This window comes from Bombina bombina, chromosome 7 (genome assembly GCF_027579735.1).
Source record: "Bombina bombina isolate aBomBom1 chromosome 7, aBomBom1.pri, whole genome shotgun sequence".
NCBI lineage: Eukaryota > Metazoa > Chordata > Amphibia > Anura > Bombinatoridae > Bombina > Bombina bombina.
The window spans coordinates 285,888,092-285,907,188 of NC_069505.1; the positions used below are offsets into that span (position 1 = coordinate 285,888,092).

Sequence of the window (19,097 nt, forward strand, 5' to 3'; positions counted from 1 at the left end):
AATTGCCTTTATAAATGAATCCCTGAGGGTCCTCATAATACTGACCAGGCATCTTAAATAATAGACGTGGGCATTCAGGTGCTCCGTTAGCATCCAAATGCAGGAGGAGGACACTTGTGACGTTCAGTTCTTTTCTGAGTCACATTTATCCAGATCGTAGTGTGTTGCACATTCACAAGAATAAATGCAGCTCTGAAAAGGGCTGAACGGCACGAGTAGCCCTTTTCTTCCACATTCGGATGCTAACAAAACATCTGAATTCTCACGTCTATTATAGATTCTCGCCAGACCCGAGAGGTTTAGAGAATTGGGTCTTAAGTGAGTGAGGCTACTGTGGTTTTATGGGCAGAGAGCCAAGTGCTAGAATATTAAGTCATAACTTTTGTGCAATCTGATTTTAATGAATATAAAATGTACTTATTAATGTTAAATTAAAATCATAGGAACAAGACAGAAAAACTAAATTATCAGACTGGAGTTCTGTTTACACACACAGAATCAATGCCTCAAATATATAATAGGTTATTAACCCTGGTTTACTTTCTGACAACGGTCTTCATAAACCTTTTTTCCTCCTGTTATGGCTATATCAGCTCAGTCCATATAGAGCTACATCAGTTCTCTTGGTTTTCTTTGCTAAAGAGTAAATTTAAGTAGGGTACAGAGCAGCAATGCACTAGTGGGAGGTAGCTAAACAGGTGAGCCAATGACAAGAGGCATATACAGTAAACAACATAAGTGAGTACACCTCTGTGCAATATCACTTAAATGTCAAACAATTCAAAATTGTCTAATCTTACAGTAATTGTATTACAGTAGTGTATTTGCTCTTATATAAAATTAAAAACTAACCGTTTTGATTTACTACATTAAAAATACTGACCGCATAGTAAGAAATCAATGCAGCAAAAGTCAGTGCACCTTTCATTACTGAGATTCAAAATAATGTTTTATGTTTCAATACTTCATATGTCCACCTTTATTTTTTATGACAGACTCAATCCTCCTGGGCATGAAGGATACCAGCGTGCACAAATATCTGGAAAGATGTTCTGCCATTCTTCAGAGACAATTTTTTTCAGCTGCTCTTTGCTCGAGGGGTGGTGTTGCGCTACTGTTATCTTTAAAATACTCCAACGGTGATGTACTGGATTCAAGTCAGGGGACATACTTGTTCAGGTCATAGTTTTCACTTTTTTTCCAACTTAACCCTTTGAGTGCTAATGACGGCTCTGAGCCGTCACAGAGTTTCTCACTCTGGTGCTAATGACGGCTCAGAACCGTCATGAGCACTCTCCCACCTTGAGGGAGATCTGGGGGCTCCTTACTGCTCCTAACCCGGCGATCGTGCCTGTAGAGTGACAGGCATCGCCGGGGCTTCACGTGATGCGCGGTGACGTCACGCGCAATTACGTGATGACGTCACCGCGCAACTTTATTTATACTTAACAATGTTAAGTATAGGAGGAGGGGGCATGCTGCTTAGAAGCCTGTATTTCAGGCATCTAAGCAGCTACAGACCCCCAAGACCCATTGTTGGAAAGGTAATCGCTTAACCTTCCCAACACTGTAAGCCTTGGGGGTCTGTAAAAACAAATAAAAAAGTTTTAAAAAAAAATAAAAAAAAAATAAAAAATACAAAAAAGTAAATAAAATATTAGCACCCAGGTGGGAAATGGCTTAGCAGCCAAAGGGTTAAAGGGACACTGAACCCAAATTTTTTCTTTCGTGATTCGGATAGAGCATGCAATTTTAAGCAACTTTCTAATTTACTTCTATTAACAATTTTTCTTCATTCTCTTGCTATATTTATTTGAAAAAGGAGGCACCTAAGTTATTTATTTGGTTCACAACAATGGACAGCACTTTTTATTGGTTGGTGAATTTATCCACCAATCAGCAAGAACAACCCAGGTTGTTCACCAAAAATGGGCCGGCATCTAAACTTACATTCTTGCTTTTCAAATAAAGATACCAAGAGGATGAAGGAAGTTTGATAATAGGAGTAAATGAGAAAGTTGCTTAAAATTGCATGCTCTATCTGAATCATGAAATAAAAAATTTGGGTTCAGTGTCCCTTTAAGGAACTCTTTTGTTAGTGTGCTTTGCATAGTTATCATGCTGGGACATTCCTCTTCTGACAAGCTTCTGGAGACTGGGAGTCATCTTATCGGCCAGTATTTTGGTATATCTACAGGCATTCATGGTGCCATATATAAATGTCATCTCCCCAACACGTTTTGCACTCATGCAGCCCCATATCATCACACTCCCACCTCTGTGCTTCACTGTTGGGACTATGCCTTCACTGTAATAATCCTAGCCAGGTTCCCGCCAAACATCCTGGACCTCATCTGAGCTGAACAAATGTATCTACGTCTCAGCTGACTAAAGAATGTGCTGCCAATATTCATCAGGCTTCTTTTTTTATGCTGTTTAGCAATATTTAATCTTATATAGGGTTGATACCTCAGCCATGTTTTCCTGGACACTTATGAGTTACACATGCTGCAGGGTGTGCAGGTAGGAACATGTTTTGTGTATCAGGACAGCACTATTCATATTCCTCCCTGCACACCCTGCAGCATGTGCAACTCATAAGTGTCCAGGAAAACATGGCTGAGGTATCAACCCTATATAAGATTAAGTGTTCTGTAATTTAAGGTACCGGTGGCAACCCTAATCTTATAATTTTGTGCCAAAGAGCAAGCAGTGTTTTTGGACACTAGCCATATAGGGTGACATTATGCAATGTCTGAGCTGTCATAGATTATTTAAGGGTTATTATTTTAGGTTTATTTAAGGGGGGTTTGGGTTAGATTAGGGGTATGTGGGTGGTGGGTTGTAATGTTGGGGGGGGTATTGTATGGTTTTTTTTTTACAGGCAAAAGAGCTGAACTTCTTGGGGCATGCCCCGCAAAGGGCCCTGTTCAGGGCTGGTAAGGTAAAAGAGCTTTGAACTTTAGTAATTTAGAATAGGGTAGGGCATTTTTTTTATTTTGGGGGGCTTTGTTATTTTATTAGGGGGCTTAGAGTAGGTGTAATTAGTTTAAAATTGTTGTAATATTTTTCTGATGTTTGTAAATATTTTTTTATTTTTTGTAACTTAGTTCTTTTTTATTTTTTGTACTTTAGTTAGTTTATTTCATTGTATTTATTTGTAGATATTGTATTTAATTAATTTATTGATAGTGTAGTGTTAGGTTTAATTGTAGGTAATTTTAGGTATTTTATTTAATTAATTTATTGATAGTGTAGTGTTAGGTTTAATTGTAACTTAGGTTAGGATTTATTTTACAGGTAAATTTGTAATTATTTTAACTATTTTAGCTATTAAATAGTTCTTAACTATTTAATAGCTATTGTACCTGGTTAAAATAAATACAAAGTTACCTGTAAAATAAATATAAATCCTAAAATAGCTATAATATAATTATAATTTATATTGTAGCTATATTAGGATTTATTTTACAGGTAAGTATTTAGCTTTAAATAGGAATAATTTATTTAATAAGAGTTAATTAATTTCATTAGATTTAAATTATATTTAACTTAGGGGGGTGTTAGTGTTAGGGTTAGACTTAGCTTTAGGGGTTAATACATTTATTAGAATAGCAGTGAGCTCCAGTCGGCAGATTAGGGGTTAATGTTTGAAGTTAGGTGTCGACGATGTTAGGGAGGGCAGATTAGGGGTTAATACTATTTATTATAGGGTTAGTGAGGCGGATTAGGGGTTAATAACTTTATTATAATAGCGGTGCGGTCCGCTCGGCAGATTAGGGGTTAATAAGTGTAGGCAGGTGGAGGCGACGTTGTGGGGGGCAGATTAGAGGTTAATAAATATAATATAGGGGTCGGCGATGTTAGGGCAGCAGATTAGGGGTACATAGGGATAATGTAAGTAGCGGCGGTTTACGGAGCGGCAGATTAGAGGTTAATAATATGCAGGGGTCAGCGATAGCAGGGGCGGCAGATTAGGGGTGTTTAGACTCGGGGTACATGTTAGGGTGTTAGGTGCAGACGTAGGAAGTGTTTCCCCATAGCAAACAATGGGGCTGCGTTAGGAGCTGAACGCGGCTTTTTTGCAGGTGTTAGGTTTTTTTTTCAGCTCAAACAGCCCCATTGTTTTCTATGGGGGAATCGTGCACGAGCACGTTTTTGAAGCTGGCCGCTTCCGTAAGCAACTCTGGTATCGAGAGTTGCAGTGGCGTTAAATATGCCTGTACGCTCCCTTTTTGGAGCCTAACGCAGCCATTCTGTGGACTCTCAATACCAGAGTTATTTTAAAGGTGCGGCCAGAAAAAAGCCAGCGTTAGCCACAAAAACCGACAAAACTCTAAATCTAGCCGTATGAGTCCACGGATCATCTTCATTACTTATGGGATATTCACCTCCTGGTCAGCAGGAGGAGGCAAAGAGCACCACAGCAGAGCTGTCAAATAGCTATTCCCTTCCCTCCCACTCCAGTCATTCGACCAAAGTTAGGAAGAGAAAGGAAAAGCCAAGGTGCAGAGGTGTCTGAAGTTTATAATAATTAATAACCTGTCTAAAAGAACAGGGCGGGCCGTGGACTCATCGTGTCTTTAAAAAGAAAAGAAAATGTATGCTTACCTGATAAATTTGTTTCTTTTTAGACACAATGAGTCCAATCAGGTAAGCATACATTTTCTTTTCTTTTTAAAGACACAATGAGTCCACGGATCATATTCAATACTTATGGGATACAATACCCAAGCTAGAGTAGACAGATAAGGGAGGGACAAGACAGGGAACCTAAACGGAAGGCAACGCTGCTTGAAGAACCTTTCTCCCAAAAGCGGCCTCAGCCGATGCATAAGTATCAAATTTATAGAATTTTGAAAAAGTGTGAAGAGAGGACCAAGTTGCAGCCTTGCAAATCTGTTCCACAGAAGCTTCATTCTTGAATGCCCATGAGGAAGTAACAGCCCTAGTGGAATGAGCCGTAACTCTCTCAGGAGGCTGCTGTCTGGCAGTCTCATATGCAAAACGGATGATACTCTTCAACCAAAAAGAAAGAGAGGTAGCCGTAACTTTCTGACCCTTATGTTTTCCAGAGAAAATTACAAACAAAGAAGATGACTGACAAAAGTCCTTAGTCGCTTGCAAGTAAAATTTTAAAGCACGAACCACGTTCAAATTATGCAGAAGACATTCCTTCTGAGAAGGATTAGGACACAAGGAAGGAACAATCATCTCCTGATTAATGTTCCTATCTGAAACAACCTTAGGAAGAAAACCTAGTTTAGTACGTAAAACTACCTTATCTGAATGGAAAAATAGGGTAAGGAGAAGTATATTGCAACGCTGAGAGCTCAGATACTTTACGAGCTGAAGAAATAGCAACAAGAAACAAAACTTTTCAAGATAACAATTTAATATCTAAGGAATGCATAGGCTCAAACAGAGCCCCTTGAAGAACCTTAAGAACTAAATTAAGACTCCAAAAAATTTGATGACAGAAAAACGTTACTGTGTCTTAAAATTTTAAAAGATAACTTTTTTACTCAAATAGGGAAAAACGTATCCCATCAGCTAAACAAAGCAAAATTCAGACACCCTTACACCTCAGCAACTCTGCTGAGGCGCCTACCTGCCAAACAGACTCACTCCCTGGTCTTAACTTTTTTAGAGCTGGAACGATCCGGATGTTCAGGACCACAATAGCGCTATAACCGCTTGCTTAATGAGTTAGGAAACCATGCGGTTTTAGAGCCACAATGTGCAAACGTCCATGCAATGATAGAACGGCTGAATACTGCGCAGTTAACTTAGGAAGCGTGCAAGCCAATAGCCCCGCCCATTGTGGGCGTTACAGTCAAAAACTCATTACCCGATCGGCTTAAATGCTTTACATAAACCTTTAGGGAAAATAACCACCATAAACGAAAATTGAGCTCAACTCCCAGCCCTAGTGCTTGTACTTATGGCTGTCTTGTCCAATACCCTCCAAATAAGAGAGATTGATGTCCCAAGATAAGGAGCCCATTGTCTGAGCCTTATGAGTTATCCAGATAAAATTAAAGTGCCCACTTTCCTCTGAGTTTACTTTTCCCAGAATAAACAAAGTTAGCACTTACTTTAAATACTGTCTGACAGCAGGACAGTCCAGCAGGTTTAATAGGTCCTCTCCCTCCCATAGCCCTGTGGAAAATGATAAAGCCTGAGTTAAGTGTGCTTAGGCTATCAGGATAAGAGCAGCATAAATGTATAGGAGGCGCAGTGAGAATTATGTCCCACCAGTCCCTATTGCTCTAAAGCCACCAAAAGCTCTACTGAAAAGACTGATATGGACTACGGCTACACCCTAGAACAAAGCAGCACAATCTTGCACTACTTTAAAAATAATAAACTCTTGATTGAAGAATCTTTTCTAACACCTAACTTTACCTCTTCCTATCACTAACGTAGGCAAAGAGAACGACTGGAGTGGGAGAGAAGGGAGGAGCTATTTAACAGTTCTGCTGTGGCGCTCTTTGCCTCCTCCTGCTGACCAGGAGGTGAATATCCCATAAGTAATGAAGATGATCCGTCGACTCATCGTGTCTTTAAAAAGAAATGGAATTGATATCACTGTCCCTTTAAGGGAACATTTAAGCCAAAATTAAAATTTTAGGATTCTGAAAAAAATGTTCCAATCTAATTCTAATTATTTAATTTCCCTTTTTCTATTGGACTCTTTTTTTTAAAACTTAGTATGCCCTCATGGGAAAGAGCTAAAGTAATCTCAGGAGCGTGAACATGTTGTGAACACTATTTTGCAGTTGTGTTTGTAACAATGTTATACATTAGTGCTTGTGGCGTGAACACTATGTAGCTACTGTGTTTGCAAGAATGTTATACATTAGTGCTTAAGTAATGTGCACGCTCCCGAGCCTACCGCAGTATGTCCTCACGGGAAGGAGCTAAGGTAGGCTCAGAAGCATGCACGTGGCATGAACACTATGTAGCAGCTGTATTTGTAACAATGTTATACATTAGTGCTCAAGTAATGTACACGTTCCCGAGCCTACTTCCGTATGTCCTCAAGGGAAGGAGCTAAGATAGGCTCAGAAGCATGCACGTGGCATGAACACCATGTAGCAGCTGTGTTTGTAACAATGTTATACATTAGAGCTCAAGTAATGTGCATGTTCCCGAGCCTACCTCAGTATGTCCTCACGGGAAGGAGCTAAGGTAGGCTTAGAAGCATGCACGTGGCGTGAACACCATGTAGCAGCTGTGTTTGTAAAATTGTTATACATTAGTGTTCAGGGAAAGGGGGATACATATATATATATATATTGGAATCAATTAGAAAGTTTATGTTTTTTTAAATTGCAGACTGTATCTGCATCATGATGTGAATTTTGACTTCCATATTGCCAGCCAATAGCTAAGGTGACCTCCGGTGTCACTGTCCTGAGCATGTCACACTTGTGTCCCTAGAGGAACTGCAGAGTCATCAGCTTACATATAAGGTTGGCCATTTGTTGAGTGGAATCTTCTTCTGTAGAATGAGCTGCAGGAAATTCCCCTTCTCCTTATACTGGATCTTGCTGCACGAGCCTTCAATTTCTTGATGAAAATTACAGCACCACTGCTGGCCCTCTGTGCCAAGAAACGGACACGTTAGCATTTTATAAATCAGTGAAGGTCAAGGTGAGGGGGGGTTATTTCAGAGAAAAAGGGGGATAAAAAGAGAAAAGAAGGGGACACTATAAACAAGAAAAAAAACTCTACATTACAGAAACTGTGCAGAATATCTACATCACTCCTATCACTGTGATAAACAATGAGACAGATTTAAAAAGAGATGAAAACTTCCTAAAGCACATGTCCCGCTGTCGCTTCCCCTCTCTGAAAAGTACCTGGGAAATTAATAACACACTCTGTGTCAGTGAATTCAGCATTAAGTTGGTCCATATTGAAGACACTGGATCCGGTATTCAGCTTCACTATAACTTCCCCAGAGTTCTGCTTCCAGTCAATCAGCATGTCTGGGAAGAGATATAAAATAATTAAAGTGTTAATACAGTGTGACTTAAACCCATATACAATTGTGCATAACTACAGCTATCACAAGAAACATAGTAGTTCCTACAGAACATGAAAATCAGACTAAACCTGATGAAGGCTTTATTTGCAATATGTTTATTTAAAATAAAAAATCCACATACCGGCAGCGGCACATCATTCTCCCACATAGCGGCAGCGGCACATCATTCTCCCACATAGCGGCAGCGGCACATCATTCTCCCACATAGCGGCAGCGGCACATCATTCTCCCACATAGCGGCAGCGGCACATCATTCTCCCACATAGCGGCAGCGGCACATCATTCTCCCACATAGCGGCAGCGGCACATCATTCTCCCACATAGCGGCAGCGGCACATCATTCTCCCACATAGCGGCAGCGGCACATCATTCTCCCACATAGCGGCAGCGGCACATCATTCTCCCACATACCGGCAGCGGCACATCATTCTCCCACATACCGGCAACGGCACATCATTCTCCCACATACCGGCAACGGCACATCATTCTCCCACATACCGGCAACGGCACATCATTCTCCCACATACCGGCAACGGCACATCATTCTCCCACATACCGGCAACGGCACATCATTCTCCCACATACCGGCAACGGCACATCATTCTCCCACATACCGGTACGGCACATCACAAACCAGTACGGCACATCATTCTCCCACATACCGGTACGGCACAGTCTCCCATTTAACACTAGACCCCCATATTAGAAGCAGCCATAGTTATGATACTGTGCCTGTATCATATTTAGGAAATGTTTACAGCAGACTAAAGGCTGCTTAACTAGGTTACAAGCAGTAACTTGGTTAAAGGCAGTAAGCAGATAAATATCACTGAGACCAGGTGATTTACCTGTCACTTGACACTCTTTACTTTGATCAGTGGAATCTAAAAATCAAGGGAAAAAAAAAAAGCCACACGAGTGAAAGTGTATAAAGTATTAACCAGAAAAGTGTAAAATCTAAAGTGCAAAAGCTGGACAAAACTTGCAATCCAGAAAAAGTGGGGATACAAGTATGCTTCCGTTAGTGAGACCCGTTACACAGTAATTTCTTACAGTAGTGCACAAGCTCACTTACACCTTATTACCTTGTCTGTCATGCTGTAGGTGGTTTTCAAGGGTGTAGCAAAGGGCTGCTCTGGATTTGCAAAACCCACACAAAGTTTACTAACAAAATAAGAGTAAGAATTTACTTTACAGGATTTTTCTGTAGTGCTGCAGGGCTAAATGCCAGATATATACAGCACAAAGAGTTTTTTATTTTTGTTTTATGGGTAAACGGTTGAAGTCTGCTTACAAAAGGAAATGTACTACTGGTCCTGTGCAGAACATGCTCACTGAGCCAATGACAAGCAACATATCTGCATAAACTACCAATCACCACCTGCCAAGTTCAGCTAAAGAGCAACAGTGAACTTAAAAGGGACAGTGTACCATACAATGTTCTCTGCTTTAACTTGTTATCAATTATTTATTTTACTTGCTGGAGTGTATTAAATTGTTTACTGATTACCTTCATTTCATTATTTGCAATAGCTGATTTTGCCTGTGATATCCCTACCTATGCTGAAAGATTATATACTTAAGTAATGGCTATAAAAAGGCTATGTAAACTTAGCTAGCAGAAGAAATTACAATCCAAATGGGGAGGTAGGAGAGAAGTAATAAAATGTTAATTTTCAATTGTTCTCTCTAAGTATTGGGGTTTGGTTTACAGAAAGAGATAAGGAAAAATGTGTGTGTACAGAACGTGATAAAATAAGGAGATCTGATTTTCCTGCAAGCTCAACCCATTTTAATGGGTTGTTGTTTCAAAGATTAAAACCAGCTAATTCATGTATAAAAAAAAAAAAAGACCTAAACAAGTGATTTATCATACTCTTTTAACAGTACGTTGTCCCTTTTAAGGACAAGCGACATGTAGGGTACGTCCATCTGATTAAGGGGTTAAAACCTCTGTGCAATTCAAAATTGTATTAGTATTTTATTATTGCCATTTTATGCCTAGAAGTGACTTCTGTAACTTTGTTTTCTGAGCTAAACAAAACTCAGCACACGTCCCTACAATCCATTCTCTTATGTACAATAATCTCTGAAATATAAGAGATAATAAATACAATCACGGCCCTCCCAGACTAACCTTTGTTAAACACTTTGCCCTCTTTGCTGTCCTGGTTGGCTTTGTCCTTCTGTTTCTTTCTGTTGATGCCATCTTCGTTTCCCCAGGTCACTCTCCTATGGCCGGTGCCCTCAGCAGAATGAGACATCTTCTGCCGCTTGGTGGAAACGAATGGGCCCCCGGGGTCTGTAATGGAGTCTGGGTCAGGGGTTCTACGTTTTCTACCTGGGCCAGCTATCTTGGCGACTCTTTGTGGGTAAACTCTCAGTCAAGGAACAGTCAGTCTGCAAAAGATCATTATTATAAATGCGTTAGACCTGACATCACATGAAGAAACAGCAAGAAGAGACAGTAAGAAGAGCTAGATAAACCTCAAGTACAAATATTATGGCTGCAATGTTCTCTATGGGACGTGGAGCACAAAACTGTAATCCATATTCAAGTGAAGCTTCTACCAGGGATGTACACAGTGGTACATTTAAGCTTTTTTATGGTTTACATTTCACTTTTTAGGCATGTGAGAAGCTTATGCTAGGCCATTAGCACTGGTTTTTAAGGAGCCTTACTAGTACAAAAATTGGCCGACAGGCATTTTCTACAGCCGCCCATTGACCAAAAGGCTTTTTTTACAGTCGCCCATTGGCTGACAGGCATTTTCTACAGCGCTGTTGCCGTGGGTGGTGTGGGAGGGGAGGAGAGAGGCAGTTAAGTGGTGAATAACAGGAGGGGGGAAGGAGGGGAGGAAGGAGAGGGGGATTTAATACCTATGAAAAAATTATTTAGTGAGAGAGGAGAGGGATCCTATGAGCAATCGGCTGTGGGGTAAGGGTGAAGGGTGCTACATTTCAGAAAATATTTTTTAAACATTAATAAAAAAAATAATATTAAAAACTGTGTACTTGCAGACAGTCAGAACCTAAGATAGGAGCACCTAGTAATTAGGGAGAGGGCTAGAGAGCTGTTTGGGGGGGGGGGGGGGTCAGGGAGATGTGTAGGTGAGGAAGGTGTTAGTGACCAGTGTGGGGGGGGGGGGGGGGAGGTGTCAGGTAGGAGGGTAATCTCTACACTATAGCTAAAATTAACCTTACAAGCTACCTGATTAACCCCTTGATGGCTAGGAATTTTAGGAGTGTGGTGATTACATGCAATTAGCAAAGCAATGTATGTCTGCTATTTCTGAACAAAGGGAACACAAAGAAGCTTTAACATCTACCTGTTATGACTGCACAAGCGGTATGTAAAAAATTTCAGTGAGAAAACGCAAAATTTGTAAAAAAAATAAAATAATAAAAAAACAAAAACAATTAAGCAGTGAACAAGTACATACAGGCACGAAACAGGTCTGCTGCATAGGAACCCAGCTGTCCTCACATTTGCACAGTCTGTCAGTACGGAGTCTAAGCTGTAGACACGTATCTTTTGTTTTTATATTTGGAAATAAAGGATTGGACTTTTTTATCAGTGGCTGGACATCTTCCTTTGTACATATAAATCACATTTGGTGGCAAAACGGTGGCATGAAATATACCAAAATGTGCCTAGATCAATACCTTGGTTTGTCTACTACAAAGAAATATATCATTTTTATAGGTAAATAAAAAAGAAAACCCAAAAGGATTTATTTCTGACTAAAGGGTAACGCAAGTCAAAATAAACTGTTATGATTCAGATGAGACACTTTACAATTTACTTCCATTATCAAATTTTGCTTTTTATATTCACACTTTCTGGGGAACAAGATCTTACTGAGCATGTGCACAAGCCCACAGGGTATACGTATACTAGTCTGTGATTGGCTGATGTCTGTCACATGACACAAAGGGACGGAAAATAACTACTGCTTATTTGAAATTCAGAGTATCTGTTAAATTATTGTCTTTTTATTATGCACTTTTATTATGCAATTCTACTGTAGTGAGTGGTCCTTTAAATCGAGCGATAGTAAAAATGCTAAAACAATCTCTGGTACTGTGGGCAAGTTTTTTGCTAAAATTCCTGATCCGTAGGGGCTAAATATCGTCTTAACACAATCCCTTGTGTTCTCTTCCAGGAGTTTCCGCACTACCGATGCCAGACCTAGTGGTCTACAAATCACTAGAAAGTAGCACAGCATCAGTGTTTTGTGCTATGTCGCCATTGCAAAACATCTACATACTATACAAGTGTTTTAAAAGCATTTAAACTGAACGAGCAAGCCAAATTTGCATTGTCCAGGAACACAACCCTTGAAAAAGTTCCAAGGGAAAGGGAGGAGTCAAAATAGGAGAAACATTAACACTTAGCAAACATAAAATTGATATATATATCTCAATCTCTTTAGATTCAACTGCATGTCCCTTTAATGCTACAAATAACTGAGTGCTCAGAAGCCCGATAACACCACACCCACAATACCATCAGCTTTATTTCTGAACAATGCTAAATGAGCGCATCAAAATAGCGCTACAAAAATTCCATTGCACGTCACAGGGCCATTTCCAAAACTTCCTCTGGGCACAACAAATCTGTGCACTCACATAGCCTAATGCCAAGTGCTGTATAAAGCGTGTATAATAAAGGCACTGCTGCTGAGACACACACGGCTCTAGAATGTCTTTAAAGGGACAGCATACACTAATTTTCATATAACTGCATGTAATAAACACTATATGCACAGATACTGATCTAAACATCCAGTATAAAACTGTTTAAAAACTTACTTAGAAGATTCCAGTTTAGCTCTGTTAAAAAGTTAGCTGGAAGACCCACTGCAAGTGGCAAATAGATCCCCTCCTTCCTCTGCATATGAAAAGACCTTTACACAAACAGAAGCAAGCTGGAGTAGGTATACGTCGGTATTCTCCTAAAACTTTGGGGCTTGGTTAGGACTGAAAATCAGAGCAATGTTATTTAAAAAAATAAAGCAAAACTATACAAATTAAAAAAAACCAAAAAAAAAAGAAAAAAAAAAAACCTGTATGGGCTATATAAATGGATCATCTACAAAACATGTATGCAAAGAAAATCTAGTGTATAATGTCCCTTTAATGTACTTTTAACAATAAAGTAGACTCGTCCAACTGACACTGACCCAACAGTTTGTTCCCAAATACGTAGTAGTTATGTGTGCTGGTTATGGCCTAGCACAGTGTTTATCAACCCCCATGCCAACAAACTCCAAGCCCGCACTCACTGAGATAGTGGCATCTGAATGGCTGTACTGCCCGCAGTGTACTTTTAATAAGATCATTGCTGGATGGGATGTATAAGATTTAAAAGAAAGCTTGAGTCTTGTAAATAGCAAACTACAGCATTCTACAAACATTGGACTGGAAGTTCTACATTAAACTTAATATATTATTTTTGTGTCACAGATGTGTGCTTAGGGATTACTACCTTACCATCTGTGCAAAGAAATAAGAAGCATTTACATCTAAAGACAGGTTTTACCCAGAACAGATTAATTGCAAACAATGATTTCAAAGGAATTCAATTATATCCAAATCAATGCCCATAACAGGATCAAAGTACAATTCCGGCTAATGCACTGCTGGCGCAGGGTGAAATTTATTTTACAGTGATTCACTACATAATACGCCAGGCTTCTTGAAGAAAAATTTTTTTTATATATATATATATATATATATATATATATATATATATAAATAACCCACATAGTCTAAGGAGAGGCTGAAAATTAAATCCAAGTTCAGTTTGATATTAACAAGCCCCGCAGTGTGCAACATAACCTGGCAGACCATGTACATTACCCCTGTGCAGGCTGCATGTAGTATGATGTGAAGGGAAATACTGTATGTGTTCAGGAAAGCTTGGTGGAATAGGAAGACCTGCACAGTAAGTGTTAAAGCAAAAGCTGATAACATTTTACAAATAGAAGTATACTGTAAACAATATTCCTGTTCCAGGACTGAAATGTACCTGTGCAATAATAAAATGCTATAATGCATGCCAGCACAAATGCTTATTGGTAACCAGGTTTAACCCCTGCAAAGAAGATGACCAATTGTATAAGTCTGATCAGAAACCACAATTGCATTGCAGATCCAGAGATGTGCTTAGCTGCCACTGGGTTCCTAACTTTTGTTTATTCAGGACAGGAATTAACTTTTTTTTGTTTTGTTTTAAAAACAAACACACACACAAATACATTTTGAAATGCTGTATTCTAGATAGAAAAGAAATGTTGACTACAATGTCCGTTTAATTTATAATCTAGGAGCGAGTATCTTTTGGCAACTATTAAAGTGAAAGTAAACTTAGAGCCTCCACATTAATGTAACTTAGATTAGTCTAGTCGCTAACTTTTTTTTTTTTTTATTATTATTATTTAGTAGTTATTTATATGGTAAATCTTATACATTTTTCCGTGGTTCCTCTGCCCACCCGATCATTTCCTGATTTATCTCCTTTACACGCAAGGCCGGTCCCACCCGCTCTTATGTGTACATTCCTGTGCGTTCTTGGAAGGCATAGTCCATTGCGCATGCGCAGAAAACATTGCTGCTGTGAAACACATTGAAAGAATGAATCAGATTCATTATTGTGTAGCGTAGCAACTATCGTTAAATCTTTTCCTCTCTGCAAATGGCCCAGCCGAGAATGTGCATGCGTGTCTCATGAACGCACATATATTGCGGCCTAAAAATAAATGAGACACGCATGCGTAAATAGTATTGTATTGTTAATCTAGTCTGTTGGGATGCCAGTGGGGGACCAATCAAAATGCTTTACAAAGTATTCGTCATTCGAAAACAAAAACATTTTTATAACCAGGCAGAGTTACGGCAATAGAACCGAGTGTTGTAAAAGGTAATTTAAAGTTTTAATAATAATGGATGTTAGAAAACATAAACATAAAATAATTTTATGTTTATTTTTTAAATCTAAATAGCAGAGCGTGATAGTTAACCTTTCCTTTAAGAGACATTTGAATCACTAGTCAGAATAAAGGTTTTCTACAAAATATTTCATTTTTAGAATACATTTTCAGAAGAATTTTCCAGTTTTATCGGAAAATTGCTGATTTAGTTATATAGCTTTGGAAATACATAAATAATAAAAATAGTTGTTTAAAAATCTATGCTCTATCTGGAGATAGTTCACCCCACCCCAATTTTATAATTATCAATTTTGTTTCATTTTCTTGGTATTGTTTATTGAAGGAGTTGTAATGCGCTACTAGGAGCTAGCTAAACACATTGTAAAGCTAATGACAGGAGGTATATATGTGCAGGTACCAATCAGCAGATATCTCCCAGCTACTGAGCCTACCTAGGTATTCATTTCCACAAAGGATACAGAGAGAACTAAACAAATTAGATAATAAAAGAAGTAACTTGGGGAAAACATTTTTTGTTTATTTGTATGCCCCATCTGAATCATGAAAGAAAATGATGAGGGTTTTATGTCCCTTTAATCATTTATATTTCATTTAGTTTTCAGCTGTACTTTATTGGAAAGTAAAGTAAAATAATCACTACCTTAATAATAATAATAATAATACTTTAAATAGATTTAACTAAAACAACAACATTATATGTTTCACTTTCATTTCTACTGCTTGCCCCTCCCTTCTCATTCTATTAATTCAGATTTTTGACTTAGGGGTCGATTTATCAAGCAATGGCGGACAGGGGCGTACATATGCACTGCCGCAACTCGCCTCTGGCAGGCTGAATTCTGCTGCCGGAATTCAGCATTGCAGAAGATCGCTATTTTGCGATCTTGTGCAACGCCGCCTCCTGCCCGGGCACAGCCAATCACATGCGGGCAGAAGCTGTCAATCTCGTCAGATCGGGGAGATTGAAATTCTCCACCTAAGAGGTGGAGAAGAGGCAAAGGAAGCAGCGGTCTGATGACCGCTGCTTGATAAATACTGACTGCAGGTTCTCTTGTGTCTGAAGACCGCTGCTTGATAAATGCTGACTGCAGGTTCTCTTGTGTCTGATGACCGCTGCTTGATAAATACTGACTACAGGTTCTCTTGTGTCTGATGACCGCTGCTTGTTAAATACTGACTACAGGTTCTCTTGTGTCTGATAACCGCTGCTTGATAAATACTGACTACAGGTTCTCTTGTGTCTGATGACGGCTGCTTGATAAATACTGACTGCAGGTTCTCTTGTGTCTGATGACGGCTGCTTGATAAATACTGACTGCAGGTTCTCTTGTGTCTGATAACTGCTGCTTGTTAAATACTGACTGCAGGTTCTCTTGTGTCTGATGACCGCTGCTTGTTAAATACTGACTACAGGTTCTCTTGTGTCTGATAACCGCTGCTTGATAAATACTGACTACAGGTTCTCTTGTGTCTGATGACGGCTGCTTGATAAATACTGACTGCAGGTTCTCTTGTGTCTGATGACCGCTGCTTGATAAATGCTGACTGCAGGTTCTCTTGTGTCTGATGACCGCTGCTTGATAAATACTGACTACAGGTTCTCTTGTGTCTGATGACCGCTGCTTGATAAATACTGACTACAGGTTCTCTTGTGTCTGATGACCGCTGCTTGATAAATACTGACTGCAGGTTCTCTTGTGTCTGATGACCGCTGCTTGATAAATACTGACTACAGGTTCTCTTGTGTCTGATGACGGCTGCTTGATAAATACTGACTGCAGGTTCTCTTGTGTCTGATAACCGCTGCTTGATAAATACGGACTGCAGGTTCTCTTGTGTCTGATGACGGCTGCTTGATAAATACTGACTGCAGGTTCTCTTGAGTCTGATGACGGCTGCTTGATAAATACTGACTGCAGGTTCTCTGTGTCCGATGACCGCTGCTTGATAAATACGGACTGCAGATTCTCTTGTATCCGATGACCGCTGCTTGATAAATACAGACTGCAGGTTCTCTTGTGTCTGATAACCACTGCTTGATAAATACTGACTGCAGGTTCTCTTGTGTCTGATGACCGCTGCTTGATAAATACTGACTGCAGGTTCTCTTGTGTCTGATGACCGCTGCTTGATAAATACTGACTGCAGGTTCTCTTGTGTCTGATGACCGCTGCTTGATAAATACTGACTGCAGGTTCTCTTGTGTCTGATAACCACTGCTTGTTAAATACTGACTGCAGGTTCTCTTGTGTCTGATGACCGCTGCTTGATAAATACAGACTGCAGGTTCTCTTGTGTCTGATGACCGCTGCTTGATAAATACTGACTGCAGGTTCTCTTGTGTCTGATGACCGCTGCTTGATAAATACTGACTGCAGGTTCTCTTGTGTCTGATGACCGCTGCTTGATAAATACTGACTGCAGGTTCTCTTGTGTCTGATGACCGCTGCTTGATAAATACTGACTGCAGGTTCTCTTGTGTCTGATGACCGCTGCTTGATAAATACTGACTGCAGGTTCTCTTGTGTCTGATGACCGCTGCTTGATAAATACTGACTGCAGGTTCTCTTGTGTCTGATGACCGCTGCTTGATAAATACAGACTGCAGGTTCTCTTGTGTCTGATGACCGCTGTTTGATAAATATTGACTGCAGGTTCTCTTGTGTCTGATGACCGCTGCTTGATAAATAGTGACTGCAGGTTCTCTTGTGTCTGATGACCGCTGCTTGATAAATACTGACTGCAGGTTCTCTTTTGAGTACCTGCAGTCGTAGTGGTGTGAAGGCAGGTGAAGCCTTTGATAAAAGTAAGTAAGGGGTTGATAAAAGTAAAGATAGTAAGGGGTTGATTCTGTATACATAACATAGCAGGGGAACAATGGGATTAATTTATTTCTCAATATTTCTTTGTATATTCATTTTATAACACTTTGCTTCTGCAGACACATTCAGTTTGTTTTGAGAACTACAAAACCAAGAATATGTAATCATATCTTCTAGAAAGACAAAATGCCCCAACTAATTTTACAGATTCCTCTGGGGGAGCCTAACTAGGGTTGCCACCTCTGCCATGTTTTCCTGGACACTTATGAGTTACACATGCTGTAGGGGGTGCAGAGAGGAACATGTATTGTGATGTTCATCAACACTATTCATATCATGTCCAGAGGCACAATACATGTTCCGCCCTGCTTACCCTGCAGAATGTGTAACTCATAAGTGTCCAGGAAAACATGGCTGAGGTGGCAAGTCTAAGCATAACATTGTCAATGAATTAATGGAATCAATTTAACAAAAAAAATAAACAATGACAGGGATGAATATACAACTTCATGCTACATAATTAAAAATGAATCCTTATTTCGGTATAAATAACCATTGGATTATAATGCAAATAATATAAATATAGTGTTCATAATTGCCAGCCGTGTGGCATTATGAAGTAGCCGGGTGGGGGCAGTATAATACTTTCTAATATACTAAGATTTTCTTCTATCCAAACAAATGAATTGCATAATTTAACATAACAGTCTTCTGCTACAGCCAAATATTTAAAATTGTGACTCATCAGTCCAGAGCACCATTTGTCTGCACCCCAGTTCGTATATTTTTGTGCATAGTTGAGTCGCTTGGCCTTGTTTCCACATCAGAGCTATGGCATTTGGCCACAAGTGTTCAATGAAGACCACTTCTGACCAGACTTCTCAAAACAATAGATGGGTGTACAATGGTCACTCTGATTTCTGCCAATATTTAGCTCATGGCACTGCAGGACATCTACCAATTGCAAAGGGAAGTAAGCATGATCTGTCTCCTCTATTGCATTTCTTGGCCGGTCACTGCATTTAAGGTCCTCAACATTGTTAGTTTCTTTGCCATTCTTCAGAAGAGCTTGGACGGCATATCTGGAAACATCTGTCTGCCTTGAAATTTCTGCCTGAGAGAGACCTTGCTGATGCAGTATAAATACATTGTGTCTTGTTAATGTGCTCAGTATTGCTAGTATATGACTTGATATTTAACTGTATTCAGCAACCTCACCTTGTTAGAGTTTGGCTATTCCTCACTCAGTTTTATTCCTCCTAC

The 19,097-nt window shown here is 39.6% G+C and overlaps 1 protein-coding gene across 6 annotated transcripts in view; it reads right to left on the reverse strand.

The window, feature by feature from the left end:
• The window catches only part of USP19 (ubiquitin specific peptidase 19), a 287,727-nt gene that overhangs the window by 264,360 nt on the left and 4,270 nt on the right, over positions 1-19,097 (reverse strand). For 4 of the 6 annotated variants that reach the window (XM_053720815.1, XM_053720812.1, XM_053720814.1 and 1 more), the window contains exons 2-5: positions 10,194-10,456; positions 8,905-8,940; positions 7,869-7,997; positions 7,472-7,608 (exon numbers count right to left, since the gene is read on the reverse strand). In XM_053720815.1, the coding sequence (XP_053576790.1) occupies positions 7,472-7,608; positions 7,869-7,997; positions 8,905-8,940; positions 10,194-10,320 (429 nt within the window). In that variant the 5' untranslated portion in view covers positions 10,321-10,456. The remainder of the gene's footprint in view (positions 1-7,471; positions 7,609-7,868; positions 7,998-8,904; positions 8,941-10,193; positions 10,457-19,097) is intronic. The other 2 variants (XM_053720813.1, XM_053720817.1) reach the window with 1 other exon arrangement.